General features: G+C 46.9%; 11 protein-coding genes across 11 annotated transcripts; 6 read left to right on the top strand and 5 right to left on the bottom strand.

The window, feature by feature from the left end:
- Positions 1-124: 124 nt before the first annotated feature.
- Positions 125-1786, top strand: KUCA_T00006009001 (uncharacterized protein; the record flags this gene model as incomplete). Its single annotated transcript, XM_022604885.1, has 1 exon — positions 125-1786. The coding sequence occupies one exon, from the start codon at positions 125-127 to the stop codon at positions 1784-1786; it is 1662 nt and encodes a 553-aa protein (XP_022461993.1).
- Positions 1787-3456: 1670 nt separating this feature from the next.
- On the top strand, positions 3457-4446 carry KUCA_T00006010001 (uncharacterized protein; the record flags this gene model as incomplete). Its single annotated transcript, XM_022604896.1, has 1 exon — positions 3457-4446. The coding sequence occupies one exon, from the start codon at positions 3457-3459 to the stop codon at positions 4444-4446; it is 990 nt and encodes a 329-aa protein (XP_022461994.1).
- A 313-nt stretch (positions 4447-4759) lies between these two features.
- KUCA_T00006011001 (uncharacterized protein) lies at positions 4760-6202 on the bottom strand (the record flags this gene model as incomplete). Its single annotated transcript, XM_022604908.1, has 1 exon — positions 4760-6202. One exon carries the CDS (start codon positions 6200-6202, stop codon positions 4760-4762), a length of 1443 nt encoding a protein of 480 aa, XP_022461995.1.
- Positions 6203-6625: 423 nt separating this feature from the next.
- On the bottom strand, positions 6626-7897 carry KUCA_T00006012001 (uncharacterized protein; the record flags this gene model as incomplete). The annotated part of the gene is made up of 4 exons (XM_022604919.1): positions 6626-6831; positions 6894-7200; positions 7259-7448; positions 7869-7897. 4 exons carry the CDS (start codon positions 7895-7897, stop codon positions 6626-6628), a joined length of 732 nt encoding a protein of 243 aa, XP_022461996.1.
- Positions 7898-8143: 246 nt separating this feature from the next.
- Positions 8144-10120, top strand: KUCA_T00006013001 (uncharacterized protein; the record flags this gene model as incomplete). Its single annotated transcript, XM_022604930.1, has 1 exon — positions 8144-10120. One exon carries the CDS (start codon positions 8144-8146, stop codon positions 10118-10120), a length of 1977 nt encoding a protein of 658 aa, XP_022461997.1.
- Positions 10121-10291: 171 nt separating this feature from the next.
- Positions 10292-12559, top strand: KUCA_T00006014001 (uncharacterized protein; the record flags this gene model as incomplete). Its single annotated transcript, XM_022604941.1, has 1 exon — positions 10292-12559. The coding sequence occupies one exon, from the start codon at positions 10292-10294 to the stop codon at positions 12557-12559; it is 2268 nt and encodes a 755-aa protein (XP_022461998.1).
- A 189-nt stretch (positions 12560-12748) lies between these two features.
- KUCA_T00006015001 (uncharacterized protein) lies at positions 12749-15511 on the bottom strand (the record flags this gene model as incomplete). Its single annotated transcript, XM_022604952.1, has 1 exon — positions 12749-15511. One exon carries the CDS (start codon positions 15509-15511, stop codon positions 12749-12751), a length of 2763 nt encoding a protein of 920 aa, XP_022461999.1.
- Positions 15512-16246: 735 nt separating this feature from the next.
- Positions 16247-17653, top strand: KUCA_T00006016001 (uncharacterized protein; the record flags this gene model as incomplete). The annotated part of the gene is made up of 1 exon (XM_022604963.1): positions 16247-17653. The coding sequence occupies one exon, from the start codon at positions 16247-16249 to the stop codon at positions 17651-17653; it is 1407 nt and encodes a 468-aa protein (XP_022462000.1).
- A 1-nt stretch (position 17654) lies between these two features.
- KUCA_T00006017001 (uncharacterized protein) lies at positions 17655-18242 on the bottom strand (the record flags this gene model as incomplete). The annotated part of the gene is made up of 1 exon (XM_022604974.1): positions 17655-18242. One exon carries the CDS (start codon positions 18240-18242, stop codon positions 17655-17657), a length of 588 nt encoding a protein of 195 aa, XP_022462001.1.
- Positions 18243-18796: 554 nt separating this feature from the next.
- On the bottom strand, positions 18797-19132 carry KUCA_T00006018001 (uncharacterized protein; the record flags this gene model as incomplete). The annotated part of the gene is made up of 1 exon (XM_022604985.1): positions 18797-19132. The coding sequence occupies one exon, from the start codon at positions 19130-19132 to the stop codon at positions 18797-18799; it is 336 nt and encodes a 111-aa protein (XP_022462002.1).
- Positions 19133-19298: 166 nt separating this feature from the next.
- On the top strand, positions 19299-19934 carry KUCA_T00006019001 (uncharacterized protein; the record flags this gene model as incomplete). Its single annotated transcript, XM_022604996.1, has 1 exon — positions 19299-19934. One exon carries the CDS (start codon positions 19299-19301, stop codon positions 19932-19934), a length of 636 nt encoding a protein of 211 aa, XP_022462003.1.
- Positions 19935-19988: the final 54 nt, after the last annotated feature.

The following is a 19988-nucleotide window of genomic DNA, read 5'->3' on the forward strand; positions in this document are numbered from 1 at the left end:
CGAGATAAAAGCCAGCAAAGACACGAAGAAGAACTACTATCGGGGTTCTGGTTGCAAATCTCCGAAGACGACGAAATTGGGTTAGTTCAACAGCGACAAATCTACGCCACCTACGCGAGCAATCATGCGGTCAAGAAGGAATGAGACCAACGAGGAATCGAGCGTTCGAGGCCCAAATAGTGCGCTGACGGCTTTTTTGAGAGAGCAAGGAATTACTGCAGAGGTCATAGAAAGAAGAAACCGTCAACGTGAAGAACAGGAGGAACTCGAACGTGCGGCTGTTACACAGCGAGTTGCCACAGACGCGAATTCGGATATCGAGGAGCTGGTTGACGCTGCTACCTCAAAAAGAAGAGCCGCGGATGTGAGCGACGACGATGGAGATGATGGAAACCACGACCGTGATCCAGATGGCAAAAGTTACTGTCTTGACTGTGACGTTGAGTTCAAGATTACCGTTCTATCCAAACGGGCTGAACGCAACGGTAGGGCGGGTTATCTTTGCGCTGATTGCACTTTAATTCAACAGAGAAAGGCACGGAATGCTCGGAGGAATGAGGTAGAGGCTCGCAAAAGGCGTAAGAAGGTAGCTGCTGCATTACTGGACAAACAAGAATACAAACTGCCTTCGTTGCAGGACATCTGCGTGAAGTTGATCTCTCAAAACATCGAAGAAGTGGATGCTTTTGGCGATATTGGGACTGTAAATATGAGAAAGATCTCCAAGATTTTGTCTAAAAATCGGTCGTTGAATGGCCATACAATGACACTGTTCTTAGATGCAGGACTGAAGGAACTCGAGTTTTGGGATTGCTCCAATATGGATAGTGATTCGTACACCAAAATTGCAGCCTTTTGTCCGCGCATAGAGAGACTGACTTTGTGGATGTGTGGCCAGCTTCATAACGACAATTTGCGTTATATTGCGACGAATCTGCCCAATCTCACGCACCTCACTTTGAACGGACCTTTCCTAATCAGCGATTCATGCTGGCAGGATTTTTTTGAGATTGTGGGTTCACGGCTCAAAGGGTTTCATATTTTGAATACCCATCGTTTTTCGAACGACTCGATGGTATCATTATTGGAAAACTGTGGATCAGGGCTGGAGGAATTGACCATCTCAAGGATGGACGGCCTTGACTCCAAACCGGTCTATGACATTCTGCCCCATTATCTCACAAAACTGAAACATCTGGAAATTTCTTATCCAACAAAGGAAGAACTTGTCGATGATGCGCTCATTGTGAATCTTCTTTCTGTCAATGGTGAAACTTTGGAGACTTTGATTCTGGACGGGTGTTCGGGGCTTACTGATGCCACATTAGTATCAGGAATTCGGCCGTTTTGCCCAAGCCTCCGAAAATTATCGCTTGGACTGTTGGACCAGATTACCGATGATGGGGCCTCGCAACTGTTCACAGACTGGGATATCAACGATGGACTCATGGAGGTGAGTTTGCGACGTTGTACAGCTCTGACTGATGCGGGGGTCTACCCTATGTTAGAACATTCTCGGTCGACACTAATCGAGCTGAATTTGAACTCGGTTTACGGAATTACCACCCAAATGTTCCAGGATTGGTCTCGAAACCTGAAACTTGGTCTCTTGACTTCTCTCGATATCGGCTTCGTTCAAAGCGTCAATGACAAAGCTGTGAGCATTTTGGGCCGCGTATGCCCAAAGCTTACGATTCTGGAGGTTTATGGTTGCAATAATTGTACTCAAGAGGCAACTGTGAGGTCGGGTCTAAGGCTTATTGGGAGACAAACAGATAATTTTTGAGTTTGGGGAGTTTTTCAGGCAAATGACGGTTAAAATTCAGAGCTAGTAAAGGTATCCGAAGGCTATTACATCTGACCTAAAGCTCACCAAATCAACAAATTAACTACATTGATTAACTTTGTAGGGAACCGAGTATTTTTAGTTTATTTTTTCAATATTGTTAGATTTTCTTTAAACCAACGCTTGCAGTTTCCAGGTTATTTTTTGAACAATGATTGGCATATATGTACCCCACCACCATGCACTGGCGTCCCACATTGTCTAGTACCCATTTAAAATCCTGTTTTATCAATAAACTCTTTTTTTGCCCAAATATGTAAGTCAATCTCAAATTTTTTGCGTTAAAATTGAACAAACATATTTGTTAAGAGAACGAAGAAATCAGACAGAACAATCGACGGTATCCAAGTGCTTATCGCTATCGGCATCTGACTGCAGACAAAAAAAGACAGAATCTACACCCCCCCACAAACTATGTCTGAATTAATTTTTATAGCTTTGAGAACTCTTTTCGAGACCAATTTTTCAAGTAAAAAACACTCTCATATCCTAGCCAGTCTCAGGTCCAGATCTTCTTTTAGCAATACCGCTTATCATCTTCCATCAAAGCCTATCGCTTTGCATTTGACAGGCCTATCTGCATTTACAAGCCCCGATACTACTTGTTCGAGAAAATAAAAATTGAAACACCATTTATAAAAATATATCATCAAAGACGTCGTTTAAAATATCCAACTTCGCATCCTATGTGCTTCAAAACCAATCACCCCGGCCTGCCGTGTCAGTCATCCTGTCATCTCGAAGTCTATCAGCATCTTACGTCTACATCATCTCCTCAACTGATAGAGGACCAGCTACCATATCCACTAAGCAGATTAAAAATAAGAATTTGTGGTTTTTTTCATGAATAAATACTTCCGGCCCACAACATTTCCACAACAACGTATTAAAATTTGGAATTCCCAAATAAACTTCCCTTGGAACCCTCCGAACCCTATCCCCACTCTGCAGCGCCAAAGGATTCCCCTATTGTTCGGCCTGCACCATTGACAGTAGGCCATGTCACATAGACGAGCACGGACAAAGCCGGTCACACCACCAGTTCTAACACACTCCTACTCCACGACCCACAACAACATCTGTTAAAGCCTAAAAACATATCTAGAACCACCTTTTTCCTACAAATCAATTGCATTCCAGTCTTTCACGTTTGTGTGTTTTCCTCGACGGCATGTTGACACAGGACGTGTGGCAGAGGAGAGAGGAGACAAGACAAGGCCGGGCAGCGTGGTTGGGCGACTGAAGATTTTTTCTTGTTCCTTCATTGAAGACAATTTGTGTTTGAGCATTTGAATTGTGGCTGTTTAAAGTTAGATTATCATCTTCTGAATCGTTGGTTCGTGAGATTCTAAAATCACGGGATATTAGCCATCAAAGGGTGTTATCTGAACGTCCACAAAGAACAAGAAAAGCATAACGTGTTGCCGGGTTACAACGTTGGTTGTTGCCTTTTGGTTATTGATTGACTCCAAGTGCCATTGCATTAGACTTGAATTGAGCGCGAAACAGGTCGGCTAAATCCGCATCTGATATCAAAGAGCTCTATTCAACGTCTATCAAAACCTAGTCTACGCCGTTGACACCTGCGTAGTTTGCACGTTCCATTTGCAATGTCACAATTATTTGAGCCAGAATCTGCTGCTCAAGATCCCGTACTGACTACGTCTGCAGATGTTTTTCCCGCAGAAGTGGATGTTTCGTCGGTGCCGGTGACGTACCGAATCCTGGTCTCGCGCCGCGAGGCCGGAGTGATTATAGGAAAGAATGGCGATTGCATTACGCAGATCCGAGACGGGTCCGGCGTGAAAGCTGGAGTGTCCCGTCTTGTTGAAGGGTGTGCAGATCGTATTCTCACTGTCACCGGTGCCATCGAAAACGTGTCTCAAGCCCTTGGTCTGTTCGCGCGTGCTCTCGCAGAGTCGCAACCGCAGCCGCAATCGCAGTCACAGCCGCAGGGAAGTATTCCTGCTTACACGGCGTTTCCGCTGAAACCGTTGTGTCCTGCTCCCGTGCCTCCAAACGCTGAAATCGCCAGTTTGCGACTGATGATCCCTCACGCTCTGATGGGAACACTCATCGGAAAGCAGGGAATACGCATCAAAGCCATCCAGGAGAGCCACCATGTGAAGATGGTTGCCTCCAAAGACTTTCTGGCAGGCTCCACAGAGCGTATTGTGGAGATTCAGGGACCTCCCTCAGACATCAGCGAAGCATTGACGGTGATCTCGAAGTGTCTGCTTGAAGACTGGCATAGCGCGACGGGGACGAATTACTACTTCCCTTCGAAACGCGCCGCTCCAGCGCAGAGACCAAGGTTGCATGCGGACCCGGCGTCGGGTGCAAAAGATGCCAGTGAATTGGTCAAGTTCCCTGGCGAGTTGGTGGGTGCATTGATAGGAAAGAAGGGCGCAAGGATACAGGAGATCAGGCGTGACTCTGGTTGTACGATTTCGATTGAGCCAGAAGATGATCAGAATGGAGAAAGAGCGTTCGCCCTGACTGGATCTCCGGAAAACGTGGAGAGGGCGTTGACTCTATTGTATGGACATCTGGAGAGGGAGAGGCAGAGGAGGGCTCTTGTAACGAGCAATGAGGAGTGAGATGGAACATGGAAGGAACAGGAAAGAAATGAAACAAATGACCAAGAAACTCTCCGAAATGTCTCTCCAAATCCTCATACCCCAAGTCTTCTTATTTTTTTTCAATTTTGGACCCTTCTCACGAACCTGTCCCGTTTTTGTCGTTTTTGCTTGTGAGTTTCCAGTTCCAGTCTGGTGGTTTTTGTTTTGGCCTGAGGCCTTCGATGGGCTGTGGAGGGATCGGCCTCATGGTAGTCTACGTGCTGATAACTGGTTCGAAAAATGAAATGCTTCTGATGGTAACGAGAGGAATATCGAGTTCCAGTCGTTGCTGCTAAAATTCAAACAGCGTGGGAAGTTTCCACTTGAGCGGCGATTCTTCGATATACCGTCTTATTTCTTGGGCATCTTCTGGCGTATATTGAGCCAATCGCTCTTGGGCTCGCTTCCTGGCAAGCGAGACATCTACCTCGTACTCACGAAGGTCCACCACTGTGTCAAATTTAACTGTCTTGGTGATCAATTCACCGGCATCATTGAATCGCGAGTAGAAACTTTTGTTGTAGCCATCCGGGTTCTCGACTTCGTCAAATTCTGCCATTATTTCGGAGTGCATCGAAATGGCATCATCATTTGAGTTATCATTAGAGCCATTTGCATCCCCATTCACATGCTCGTCCTCTTCCTTGGTCGTCTCCAGGTGTGACAGTCTGGCAACACCCTGGTTAAACATGCTCTCTGCATAACTCCCAATCCGCTTAAAGTTGTAGTTGGAAGCTGAGCGCGGCAGCGCACGAGTCAGCCCATTATTGATGGCCTTATAGCAGTTGCGCAGCAGAAGGTTGATCACCTTGTCTGGGGTTGGCTCCTGGTTGTCAATGGTCCAAAACAGCCATTTCTCCTTTTTAACCTTGGAAACACTGAGATCAGACCCAGATTTTCGAGGATATGCATTCACATCTATAAAACACATGCTGAACCCAGACTTGATGTAGAGTCCAGTCTCTTCCATGATGATATCTACCTCCACTAACCGGTCCTGAACCAACGACTCGTCACTAGAAACGTATGTATCTGCATTCACTTCAAAGTTTCCCAGATCCAGAAGCGAAAACTTATTCCGTGGAAGCATCTCGTTGATATTGGTGGGAGGGTAATAGGTTAACAGAGGCTCGCCAGTGCGATGGTCCACCACCTGAAATTTTATCGTTCCCAACCCCAAGGCATTCTGAATAATGATTCCACACGACAAATTGTACACATCAGCCGAAATCTTTATCGTTTTTTTGTAGTGCAACAAATAAGTCTTGTTGATCTGGAGAATGTGCCTGTAGATGTAGTTCATTGGCTCGTCCACCTGGTAGTCCGTGTATTCGACAAACAGCCTCCTGTTTTTGAACAGACTGTACACCAGAGACCAGGAGTCCGCAATGTAAGTGCAATTGATGGAGTCGATGGGTGTTTTGTTCCGTGATTCGGATTCGTCATATTCAGGCAACCGACAGTAGTCTGCAATCATCTTCCTTAGAGTACCACGCCAGTAGTCGAAGGAACGAACATATTTGACTATATGAGGAAGGGCATGCACTCCTATTGTGTAAATGACTCCCGAACCCATTTCTTCTACCATTCTATGGTAATACATCTCGTTGTACATCACGTAGAAAGACTTACATGTGCCTTTGAGCTCTCTCGGACATAGCTTCATGATCCGCCGCGTGATCTCCACCGGGAGGTCAAGCAGCGATGATGCCGAGTCAGCCAATAACTGGGCCATTTCTGGTACAGTGTCTGTGGGCTCAGCTATCAAAGTCGGACCAACTGATGAAGGCGCAATGGACAACGATCGGGGACAGGGTTAAAATCCATGACGTCATGTGTCTGGAGAACGGTTTGGTCTTGGACATGATCCAGACACGACTTTGTTTGGTTGATGCACGACTGGATGTTATCTTTATCTTTCCTCGGAGTTCTCGATACGAGACAAGAGACGCAAAAAAGGTAATTTCTGGAGCGGTTTTTCCGAAAAATTTGGGTGATATAATGACGGGGGAGTAAATATTATTTAAAGGCTGTTTTTCCGGTAGTGGTGATATTTGAAGTAGCATGTGCATTAGTGATGTTCTATTCGTGAACTACTTTATCTAGTGTGTCTGCTCTGTCTGATTGAATCTGATCCATTCAGTCTGCTTTTCTTCCTTTAAGCAAACTTCCAGGAATCGCACTCAAATGAAGCATAACATCCGAACTCGTTGCTGAGTCCATTCTTGTGCTCTGGGGTAAAAGTGGTGAACTTAGTGGTAGGATACACCTTGGCTATGACGTCTTTCATCCTTTCTCCAGTGCAAACTATGACCGAATTCTTGGGCGAATTGGGCCTTAGAAGTGCCCTTGCTGTCAACGATGCTGAAATGTTTGTTAGTAGTTGAGCTGCCGAATTGTTTGGGCAAAAAAGATCTAAAACTCACCTTTAACTTGACAGTCTTTCTCCAAAAATGGAGGGTCCACCAGAATCCTGTCACAAGCACCCTTCAGATCGGTTCTGAATTCAAGAGGCTTATTGTAGTCATAATAATCAAAGTGCTGGCTTCCCGCAAGTACTTTGAACCTCATGTCGTACTCTAACAAATATATGTGTTTGGTAGGTATTTCAGCTGGAGGGAACTTTTTGAGTGCAGCGTATACTGATGGAGCCGACACTATGCAGATTGTGGTGTCCTCTGTAGCTCCTGCTAGTAGTTCTCTGGCTAGAATCTCGGCAGTTTCGTCAGAATACTAGTGGTTGGACTGAGTTAGTGTCTTCCTTTGGAGCTGTTCTAATTAGCAAACATACCCAGAACTGTGACAGTTGCCAGTCTTCTTTGAAATCGTCTATAGTCACTTCAGGGACCGCATTGGCCTCTCTTTGTTGGAGATCAAAACTTTCCTGTGCAATCATAGACATCTTGTTGAATTTTGCAATTCTGTCTTGCTCCTCGTCTTTGAACTCTTGCAGAGCTGCAAGAGCATGTGCAGAAAGCATTCTAGAGTGAGTCTTAGTTAGTATGGCTCGTCCTTTGACTAAAAGCACGTCCTAAAATCCCCACATACATTTCATCCTCTGAGTCACTCGACATCGCAGCAGTTTGGTCTTTTCAAGTGGGTTGTGAGGCGTGGTTACCATCTGTGAGCCCTCTTGAAATTTTTCGGAACATCAGTAGTGCGACTCACATTTGAGACTTGCACGAGTTTCGAGCCTCCCAGTGTATATATATTGTACGGATATGTCCTATGCGAGATATACGCATCGGGGCGACAAAATCGACCATTCAAGGATCTTCTCAGAAGTCTAATGGTGAAATGGTGGAGAAGTTGAAGAAGTTGAGGAAGAACGGTCAATGGCAAAGTTTGTGTGCCGCGGAGTGAAATTCTCCTATGGTAGTATATGCCAATGGCTGGAGGACAAATTCCCGCATTCAACCCGGAACCCCATAGTTTTGAGCCAGTCGACTCCAACGGTATAATCACCGATTTGTTTTCAGCTCGATCAGGCACAAAGAAGGAGGGTTCTTTCGTATTTTTTAGATCCTTGACTGGGCGCTTAGTGCGGCTCTCTCGGCGGTAATTTTGAGTGCTACACGACTGTAACCGATAAGAGCTCTATTCGAACAGTAGCTTTTGAATGCGCAAGAACCCGGACATTCTGCACCCAAGAAGCGCGAATTTTGAGTCCTGACTCATGAATCCGCTGATTAATTTTCAGCCTCGAGGGCTTATGAGCGCTGTGGAGCCGCAACCGCCGAAACTGTTGTATTTGGCGATGTACAGTCCGGGACTGGCAAACACACCCGGACAGCCTTCAGATGAGGAAGGATTTTTACGAAGACAAGTTCTTTTTTACTGCAATTTCGAGACAAGAGAGGTGATGGAGGATGAGATATTGAAGACTGTTGGAATGATCCAAGGAATAAACGATTTTTCAGCAAAGTTCAACGAATCATCATATGTGTCCCACATAGACACGGATAAGACGCGGTGTGTGATTGCCAACATTGAGGCCGATTTTTGGCTGGTTATGGGTATTCGACTTGCGTCTTCGGTATCCCAAGTTGATGGAAAGACAGAATTTGTTCAACGTGGACTGGCTTCCCCCGAGTACTTGCAAAGTACCTTGGTGGAGGGTTATAGACTATGGAGGCTTCATCATGGTTTAATGGCTGAGAACCTCACTTGTGATGGATTAGAAGATGTCAAAAAGAGTCTAGAACAATGGTGGAAATCATGGGCTTTGGCGAGATTTGAATCCGAATCAAATTTCAATTTTAGTCAGTCGGGGTTCTTGAAGTTGCTTGATGGCTATAAGAAATCATCCATGCGCCTCCCCCCGTCTTTCGCCGAGAATATGGACATCAAAGTAAGATCACTTTTGAAGGAAGAAGGTGATGATGTGGATTTGCTGATTATGAACACCAACAGGTATCCTTTGAAGAACTTTGGTCTGGTGTACAAGAACCCAGAGTCTGAGTTAACCACCGAATCGCTGGCCGATCTCGTTAATTACCTCGAAAGCTTAGATCTTTCTGTTGGTCTGAGTCCGTCAGTGCTTGTTTTGGACAACCAGCCATTTCTGAAGGAGTTAAACAGAGCCATCGACGCCGACTCAGAACAGTCGTTTTCAAGGTTTTTCGAAAGATCCCTACTCAATCCGACATTGTTCATACAGGCGCAGCTTACAAACGTGTTCAATCCTTTGTCGCTAACACTGGATGCGGTTTCAAGCCTCACAAGCATGACAACACGGTACATTCCGCTTCCCAAATTAGACTTTTGGAATACAGGGACCGCAGATAGTGACTCCCAACAGCCGGCTCAACAGCCTGGGCCTGCGAAAGCTATCGGAAAATTTATACTTGGAAAACATTCTGGACATGTCGAAACCCCGATTTCCTGCAAAATCCTCCGTGTTTCCAAGAAATCTCGGCCTCAAGAGACAACTGAACAGGCACTGGTGCTGTATGAAGTGTGCGGTATGCTGTTCGTGATGCTTCTCAAGCCAGATGCCGAAAAACTGGCAGATAAGGCCTACTACGATAGACTGGAGACTCAGCTTATGCAACTCTACGAGACATATTTGGGAGATTTGACTATTCAACAGATGAAAGACATGGAAATAGAGGCTGAAACCGGGTCTGGCTCCACCAAATCCCCGTTCTACTACGTGATCCACGATCCCCAGACCAGAACGTATGAAAGTTCATTTCCAACGGTTCCGGACGATGAAAATTCTGCCAGACTGAAACTGGCACTGCAAACGGCATTATTGGCAGAGCCCAGTACTGAGACTCAGCCGCACATGACCTCTCACGAACCTGCAGAATTTCCCGATCCTAGCACAATGTCGAGGTCCCAAACCATCCACTTACACAATTGTATTGCCAGATTTGCACTACAGAATTATGACGGCTATTTGGGACTGTATGAAAATGCAAAACTCTTCAAGACTGGCAAAAACTGGTGGATCCTGCAGCAATCGATCCCAAACTCGGCGAAAACACTGCTTATCGCAAGGAGATTCGAACAAAAAGACGCCAGAAGGCTCCGGGTCCTCGACAGTGACCTTAGCCTTGAAAATAAAGCCGATCCGGGCCTGGCTCTGATCAACTCGCTCGGTCAAGACGTGCTGAACTGGTACTGCTCACGTTATCAGACTAAATAGAGGAAGTGTACCGACCAACTTTCCCCCAGTTCGTGCGCCAACCGGTCAAATGACAAATTTCCCTGTTCTCATTTGCCGAACCGAGTGATCAAAGCTCGGCTGATCCTGTAGGTTGATAGACCAGTTTTTATATAATATTTCAAGCCAGAAATCAAAAATTACGCCTTCATCATGTCCGCGCTACTGGAGCATGAGACTGCGGATAAAAAACGGTTTGCTCAGCTCGATTTGAACGGTATTCCGTCGAAGAAGCCCCGGCCACAAGGTACCCCAGATTGGAGCTCTTGTTATGATCATCGCAACTCCGCTGTGGTGATAAAAACGCCGGAAATTCCGCTGGAATCCGAGCTAGGAAAGAACGATCAACCGAAGCCTCGAAGGCTGAAATCGTGCACGCGTTGCCGGAAACACAAAGTGAAGTGTGACTTCATCCAGACGGAGCCAAACCCCTGTACGTGTTGTGTGAAGAAAGGGGTAGTTTGCGAGCTGGAGGTTATCATTCCGGTCAGACGATCAAATTTGATTAAGGACATGAGGACGTGTGTTTTGGAACTAAAAATGAAGGTTGCCGAGCTAGTTAAGGCAGATAAGTCTCTGAGGGAGATGTGCACTAGAAAAGGACTCGTGATCGAGGGGGTAGTCGATGTGGGAAGTCTGGAACACGCGCCAGAGTATTCAGAATATGAGGAAGAAGAAGAGGAGCTTGAAGAATATGATAATGCGAAGTTGAACGCGCCTCAACCAACGAAGGCACACATAGCTGCCCAAATCCACCAGCATCCAGAACAGGAGGTTTTTGTGGCAGAGACCTCGGGAAAACGATTGCAATTCTCGTGTTCCGAGATCTTATTATTGGTTGATTGGTTCAACGTGAACATTCTGCCTTTGGTGCCTATAATGAACCCAATAACTTCGCCAACACTCGTGCTGAAGAAGTCGCCTCTGCTGTTCTGGTCCATCGTGTGCATATCATCTGTTTCCATGAGAAGACTCACAGTCGACCAGTTGGCTGCACTTTCTGTTCATATCAACACGGCCCTGGTCCAGGCGACCTGGATGTCCACTCCAAAGTCGGTGACGATAGTGCAAGCGATATTACTTCTTTCTGCGTTTCCCGTGTTCTGCATCCCTCTAGACGACGACCTGGAGGACCCATGTTTCAGATGGCTGGAACTGGCCAAGAATATTTGCTTACAGACTGGAGTAAACCGGGGCTCGCAGTTTGTCAACGAATTCTCGAGGAGAAAGGACATCTCCCCGCTGAATGGTGAAGACTTTGATAATCACGGCCACCATCTCACAGACGAGCAGATCCGCGATCGCATATGGGCGTATGTATTCATTCTGGGAAACGAATGTGGAGACAGACTGGGACTTCCCTGGGACCAAAGACCCGATTCGCTCATCGACAAACTGCGAGTGGGTGATACGAGCAAGCAGACAACGTTCTTCCAGACGGCCTTGGAGACCCAGATCGTCCACTCCAAAATCACCGAGCAATTGGGGAAATCGTTCAGAAGTCCCTCTGGACTAATCCAAAATGCCCACGGATTGTCGACGGCACTTTCTATGTGGCATTATTTACTTCATAGCCACAAGGAGAAGGTTATGGGGCGGTTTGTCGGTAGCGACGTGGAAAGGAAGATGGCGGAAATTCGCATCTACGAGTGCAAACTTCATCTTTGTCTATTTGGAGGCACACTAGACGGAGTCAATGAAGACGATGAGCTCAATGATATTTCTGTGCGAAAGGCTCTTGAAGTGGCTCTCAATATTGAGAACGAGATCACCAGTCTCGGCAGAGGCTACTGCTTGATGCCCATTGGAATTCGTCATGCTGCCGAATTGGCTTCCCTGGTACTACTGAGACTGCTTTATTTTCCATTTGTGGTTCAAGATCCACATTTACAGACTTCTGTTTCCGATTCAGTGAGACGGTTTTACCGATTTTTCAGGGCTGCTATGTCGGACCAGCTGACCGCAGCATTGAACCCGAGCCTCAGACGTACCTTGAAACTTATGCGTGAGGTCGATAATGCTGTTTTACGAAATCCACGAGTATTCTGGAAGAATACAAGATTACTCAAAAGTACGCATGGACATTTGTCAATGAATGTGTTTTACGAAATCGAGTCGATTGTCGACCCGTGTGCTGAACAGTTCAGAGACGAGCAAGATGACCAGTCTTTTTTTCAACGTCTGGGAATAAAGGGCAAGGGTCTGATTGAACGGATCAAAAACCCACAGCCGTTGCATTTATCTGAAGAGGAAAGACAAGACGAAGACGAGGACGAGGACGAAGAAGTCACCCCAAAGTTGCATGAAGAAACGAACGAAGGACAGCTAAACGAGACGATTGACGACTTGGTGAATTTAGTTGGAAAATCGCAGGAGGAGGATATTAGTGCTTTGAACAAGTTGCTGAAGCAAATTGACTAGAAAGAGCGGAAAAGCTTTTTATTAACTGGAATATCATGAGATGGCGCGCAATTGCCTTGATTCCCAACATGACCAAAAACCGATATTACCAGAGGTATACTATTTAACATGATTCGACGATTATATAACCATGGAGTAGGAGTGAATTGTAGACTTGAAAAAATCATTCATTATCACAGCCTTTGTCCCTTAAAACGTCCCACTATTCCCCATGATCTTTATCATCAGCTTATCGAAAGACTCCTGAAGAATATCGTCTTCAGCCTTCCATGCCTCGTATTTTGTCAAAACAAATTCCAAAACGTTCTGGTCATAACGCTTGATAAAATACTCTTCTTGTACAGGACTTTCTTCTTTAACCACGCCCGTCATCTCCAGCTCTTCCTCTTCCATTTCGTTCTCGGTCTTGAGCATCCCCATGAACCCCGAGTCAAAAGCCCTTCTGCCGAAGGTATCTTCCTTGATGCTCTTGTCGTCCTCGTCATCGTTATTGCTGCCATTATTGGCTTCGTCTTCCTCGATCAAAACATTTGACTGGTTGTCTTTGACGAGACACTTTTCCAGATCCTCGTAGGACAGTTTGGTCAGCTCGTCCAGTTGGAGCAGGATCTTGGACTCATCGTTCAGAGCACCGCACTTGCACAGCAAGTAGCTTACCAACACCATGGATCCAATCTCCAACATGGTACTTCCAGCAGGCGAATCGAGTCCCAAACCTGCGCATCTGGTTAGAAACTCCTCAATGGTAGCACTGAGACCCACCAGCTCCACCAAAGGGAATAGTGAACGAAGATCCCAAGTCTCTGCCTCGGCGTCGCAGATGTGTCTGATTCGGGAAAAAAACGAGTGCTCCAAATTCGAATTCGACGGCTTGTCGTATTTTTCAACAAGTTGCCTGATAGCTGTGTTTTCAGAGATGTAAGGTCTGAGTGAGGTGCACAGGTCTCGGGAGCTGGTCTCAAGAACCAATATGTGCATATAAAGAGCCTCTCCTTTGAGTTTTGTACCAGGAGCAACGAGAGACTGCACTAGCTTGAGAATAAGTGCAACCTCACCACTCTGAACATCGCAGAGCTCCCATAGTCTATCCCGAACAAAGTCAAATATTCCCACTATGGTACACACCAAGAATGGCTGAAGAAAGTACTCCAACCCGTTCATGAGCGGTTCGTCGCCAAGGAAACTCTTTGTATGAGCAATTATAGCCTCTTGAAACACCACTGGGATCACCTTGAAACAATCACGCATGGATGATGACTTGATCAATTCATCTGAAATTCCACCTCCATTGGCAGAAGCAGCCACATCCGAGTCAAACAGTGAGTTGATCCAATCGTTGACCAATTTGTTCAGATTTGAAGAGGGATCCTGCAGATCTCTCCTAGAAGCCGGCTGGGGTAATCCCATTGATCTCTTGAGAAAATCAAACACAAACGTGGGGTCAGCACTGGCATTCTGTGATGCCGAGTGCGCTAACAGCATCTCCAACCGCAGATCAAACTTCTGAAAAACATAGAATACCACCAGAAGGACACAACTAAAGTCTGTATAATAGTCCTGGAAGTTCACATCGTCGTCTTCTTCCTGACCAAAAAGGAGCATCTGGTCTTGGTCCTGGTCCTGGTTGCGCTGCTTGTCAAGCTCCCAAGTTTCTAGGAACTGCACCAGCGGCAGAACGAACTGGTACGGCCCTGTAGCCAGAACCACCTGACACAAAACACTGAGATTCGTGCTGAGAACCAGCAATAATCGGTGAAGCCTGGCGCTGTCTTTTTCGCGAATGAACCGGTGCACCGAATGGGATACCATCAAGGCAAAGTTTCTGCGCTGGTATACAGATCCAGAGGCCATTTGATCTACCAGGCTCAGGGGATCAGCCTCATCAAAAGCCACAAACTCTGGATTCGCATCGACAAATTGTTCTTTGAAAGCGGACCCCAAGGGCGTGGTGAAGTCTGCATGGACCGACACCAGGTCTTCCACTGCATCCACGGGCTCCTCAGCAATGAGACCAAATCGCTTGGCAGCACTCTGCTTGACCAATTCCAGTCTAATGAGACACTTTATAAGATCGACTTTGAGGCTGTGGGCTGTTGAGAGTGTTTCAAAGCAATTGTGGATCACCTCCTCCAAGGTGTCCTGGTTGGTCTTCAGGGACCGTTTGACTAGCAATGGGAACTTGAATAGAATGAATTCTTCCCACACCGGCGATGGATCCGCCACATAGCATTCAAAGAGTGAAGTCAGCAATTCAGAGGCAATCATGGTGTTAGTTGATCCAGTTAACGCCTGAGAGATTCTTAGTATCTGCTTGAACTCGTTAACAAACTGAGTCTCAGCCTCAACAGCCACCAAAGGTACATAGCGAACATTGACCTGGTGGGAAAGCCAAAGCAGCTTTCTCAGCCGGACAAGCTTCGCATTGAGTCGATTTCCCAACAGAGTTCCCGGCTGCACGTCGTCTTTAACACGCTGGTCCAGAAGCACTGTCAAATGAGGTGCATGGCGAGAAAGGTATTCTGCAAGCCTTGCAGCCAAAGCTTCATCGCCACATTGATTGACCAGCGTTACTAACACGGTGGCTATGTCGGTATCAAAGGGTACTTTTTCCAGGTGGTCCACAAAGCCAGACAATATGTGGTGATCCAACTGCGAGCCGCAGGACTTCTGAGCCAGAGCTGCAAGCGTATAGAATTGGTCTTTTTGCTTCAGGCCGGGCAGAATCCCAAAAAGCACCGAAGGGAACGATTCCTCGGAGATCAGCTCCAAAATGTATTCGAGTCGTAGAAGTCCGTACTCCGACTCAGGCGAAACGTCGGTATACAGACCCGACAAATCTTTGAGGTCGAATTGTGCTGTTCGCGAGAGTTCCTTCAACAGCCGGTGAAACTGATCCGGCGGTACCGCACGTGCCAGGCACTGCTGGATGAAATCGTTGACCTCCAATGGCATCGCGACCGGTGTGGATCTAGACTGATTGGTGACAACTCAGCTATCACGAGTTGTATGCGGGAAGCAGAAAAGTGTGGGTCGTGCGATAAACGTTAACACGTGACATAACCAGGTAGTGCGCCAACACAAGTGTTTGATCAACCAATTTACCTAATCAGGGGTAAAGTCCGTAGCGAAGGAAGGAGGCTACAGAAGATCTCAGAAAAGCCGAAGACTAATCAAAGTTTGACAGGGTGTAATTGCACCTTCAATAACTTCTCATACAAAATTTTGTGTAATTTGAGCACCTCGTCGCGCGGTTAACGGAGTGGTCCGTCGTTTACATGTGCGCCTACATACTTCGAGATAGGCGTCTGCTCAGGTCCTTGGCAAGCAACTATACGATCAAGATCACACACGTTACGCCTCAAACTTCTTTAGTTCCCCCAATGAAGTCGTAATATCTATCTCCGAAACGTTTTACTTGCCCGTAAGCCCGAAATCCTTTTAACTCCGTGCTAACTGTGACTCTCTCGGCACGATCGACGCTGATGAGATAAGCCTTGGTTGCCAAATGCGGCAACCCGAAGCCCCTTTCGATAAAGTTAAATGAAGGGCTCGTTTCTTGTAAGTTCATTGTTACATCGTTCTTTTTCTTTTTTTTTTCAATCGCTCTTTTCAATTGATCTTTTGTCAATCCTTTTTGTCAGTCGTTTAATATTGGCGTCTCAATTCACGTCTAACGTCTAACGTCTCATGTCGTTTGTACTTGTCACTGGGGGAGCAGGATACATAGGATCCCATACGGTGGTCGAGCTAATTCAAAATGGCCACCAAGTGGTGATCGTTGACAACCTCTCGAATTCGTCCTATGACTCGATTTCGCGCATCGAGTATCTCACAAGGTCAAAGGTACCGTTCCACAAGGTCGACCTCACTGATTATAGCGGCCTGGATGCCGTGTTCGACCAATACGAGTTCAAAACAGTGCTGCACTTTGCCGGACTCAAGGCCGTGGGCGAGTCTGCTCGCAATCCTCTGAAATATCACAACAATAACGTGATTGGTTCAATAAACCTTCTGAGAACCATGCAGTCCCATGGATGCAAAAGCATTATTTTCAGTTCCTCGGCAACTGTGTATGGAGACGTTACGCGACTTGAGGGCCAGAGAATCCCAATTGTGGAAACATGTCCTACGCAACCAACCAATCCATACGGCCAAACCAAGCTTGCGGTTGAAAACACTCTGCGTGATGTGTTTGCTGCGGATCAGCAGTGGCGAATCGCGATTCTGCGTTACTTCAACCCCATAGGCGCCCATTCCAGCGGGCTTCTTGGAGAAAACCCCCACGGAGTTCCCGATAACTTACTTCCTTTGATAGCACAGGTGGCTTCTGGACGCGGCAAGTTCAGCGTCTTTGGTACGGACTATGACTCGGTGGACGGAACTCCCATCCGCGACTATGTGCATGTGGTGGACCTGGCACAGGGTCACGTAGCTGCACTGCATCATCTAGACGGACTCAAGGAAGGCACGGGAATCTGCAGGGAGTGGAATCTAGGTACAGGGACTGGAAGTACAGTGTTCGAGGTTCACAGCAGTTTCGAGCGTGCTAGTAATCGCAAAGTCCCATACACAGTTGCTACACGGCGCCCAGGGGACGTGCTCAACCTCACCGCAGATGTCTCGCGTGCCGCGACAGAACTCGGGTGGCGTGCACGGTTGACGGTGGACAAGGCTTGCGATGACCTGTGGCTGTGGACAGAGAGACACCCGAGCTCGGGTTACCAGAACGTGGACGGTAGAGTGCGACTCTCGTCGGCGACAGGCGCCATAAAGGTGCAGATTGGTGCACAGGGTGACATAGAGAGTATCACGATCGGTACCCAGCGCCTCCAGGGCACCAGGATCCAATTCAAAAATCTGTACGGCCCAGCAGTGCGGCGCACTTCTAATGGCTTCGCGGTTGAGTATGCTACTGATACCACGCCAATCGTATATCAGTTCGAGTTCCAGTCCGAATCCCGAGTTTGCTTCACTCTTTACGAAATCGGTGCCGAGTCCCTGCCAAGATTCGAACAGGTGTTCGAGGCAGTGTCTGAGAAGTATGCATGTTCTTCTAGCACGTTTGAGATCGTGGACGAAATGGTTGAGACGTAGTCTATTTGTGAATTTTGTCTCTATGCCTGTGACTGTGGTTGTGATCATTCCTTGATTTTTGTCCTTCTTTCTGTCTTTCTTTATGACCTTCTTTGTGGCCTTCTCTGTGCCCATGCTTAGACCCCGAATGTGAACGCTTGGGCTTATTACTTGAACTGATTTTCTCCTTTAATTCTAAAAGCTCTTTTCTCCGCAATTGCTCCAGCTTGAATTTGTACATTGGATCGTTCTTGTCCAAGATTTCCCTGGGATCTTGAGACGTTTCGGAAGTTTCCGGCTTGTTCACCTTGGTAACGGATGACGGTATCGTCTTCTGTAGCACCTTAGCATCCAACCTTCTTTTGCCAAGTAAATAATCATCATCACCTCCAGTTTCAACTGTGCGAGAGCCAGAGTCATAGATCCATGACGTCTTGCTCTTGGGAGCAAATCCCGAGTCTGCAAACTCCTTTGTCTTGTTGATCTCTTCTTGTCGCTGCTGGATCTTCTTGAACTCATCCAGTGCCTCCTTCTCGCGAGCCCAGACTTTACCCTGATTTCTGAGAGATTTTGGATTCCATGACTTCTTGGAGTTGAGATCTGACGACATGTTTGGTAAACAAAGGGTAACTAAACCACTAGAGGAGCGAGATCCAAGCCACGTCAGATACGTCTTCTGATACCAAAAAAACTTGCGGCTGATCGAGTCGTGCAGGAAAACAAACTGAAACGCGATTTGCACGACCTTTTACAGATAGGAGCCCAACCAAATCTCCCCGAAGAGATCTTGATTTCTACATTGATAAACTTTAAAGTCCAGGATTCGTCACCATTTATAAATGCAACCTGTTTTCTGACGGTTTCTGCGGTGAGGAGTGGCATCTCCTGGTGTTCTGCAACACTGCTTTATAACTATGCGGCGATAAAACGGTGACTTCACTAGTACAATCTCTGGAAGTGATAATTCACATTAGATAGATTGCTCGAATTTGTCTATACTTGGGCAGTGTGGAAAAATAGTTCTCAACTGAATTCAACTGAACGAATTTAAAATAGAACTAGTGTCTAGCTTGTACTTTGATCAACGGGAGTCTTTGCACCTGACACCCTTAGTACCTAAGCTTCTAATAATGGCCACACAAATGTCCCAAAACCTCAATAACCTCAAGAGCTGGCTTTACCGGTTCCTGCCCTTGGAGGATACTCATTAGTGGAGCCCTCGCAGGTGCACCATTCAGACTTTGGGAAGGAACTCATGGCGCTGGGGACGTGGAGGCCACAGCCGATCCAGGCTTGTTTTCCTGCACAAGTTAGAAATAGAACAATATAGAGGATCTGTAATACCACATACCGCAGATATTGCACGAAGAAGGTCTGCACATGTTTAATTAACGGGTCAATGCTAGTCAAAGGAGTCTTAAAGAAAACAGCCAAAGCGAACACAGCCAAAGGGCATGCATCCTTATCTGCCAAACCCCGCGGGCAACGCTGCCCATCCATATTCTGTCATTTACAAACGTGCCAACAGGGCTTCCAAACCACTCGCAAGCCGGCCCCCTTTGTTGTTTTTCCTCTTCCAAAAAAAACGTGATCAGAAAAACGTGATACAACATCAGCGGTTCACGTGCTTCCATCCATCGCGTCCCATCAACCTACAAATCTCAGAATGTCGCACCAGCAGAAACGAGCCAAGAAAGACGAGTCCGGACCGGATTCGAAGCATTTCAAACCGAACGATGTTGCTGTTGCCGCCCTGAAGTACGATAACGGGGCGAAAGACCAGGAAATGGCCATTGATTCTGAGTTGTTGACCGCCGCCGCACAGAACGCAACTGCCGACCGCGGTGCAGACCAACAGATTCCACAGCAGAACCAAGACCCTGGTGTCGACCAGTTGTACAGTCGCTACCAGCAACAGCAAACTCAGCAACACTCCAACGGCGATACCGAGGTCAAACCAGCTGCCGGATCAGACGAGTGGCATCGCCAGCGTAAACACACCCACAAGGAAGTGGAAAGACGTCGCAGAGAGAGCATCAACACCGGGATCCGTCAATTGGCCGAGTTGCTTCCAAGACAGGACACCAACAAGGCGCAAGTATTGGGCCGCGCGGTCGAGTACATCAAGCAACTGAAGGAGACCGAGAACAGCAATATCGAAAAGTGGACTTTAGAGAAGCTGATCACCGACCAGGCTGTTAGCGAACTGGCCACATCGAACGACAAGCTGAAGGTGGAGTTAGAGAAGGCGTATCGCGAGAACGAGTCGTTGAAGCGGGAGATTGAAAGATTGAAGAGGTGAAGAAACGAGAAGGGAGAGAAAAGAGAAGAGAGGAAGAAAGGTGATTTTTATGGG

Source organism: Kuraishia capsulata, genomic scaffold, assembly GCF_000576695.1.
Source record: "Kuraishia capsulata CBS 1993 genomic scaffold, Kuraishia_capsulata_scaffold_7, whole genome shotgun sequence".
NCBI classification, from domain to species: Eukaryota; Fungi; Ascomycota; class Pichiomycetes; order Pichiales; family Pichiaceae; genus Kuraishia; species Kuraishia capsulata.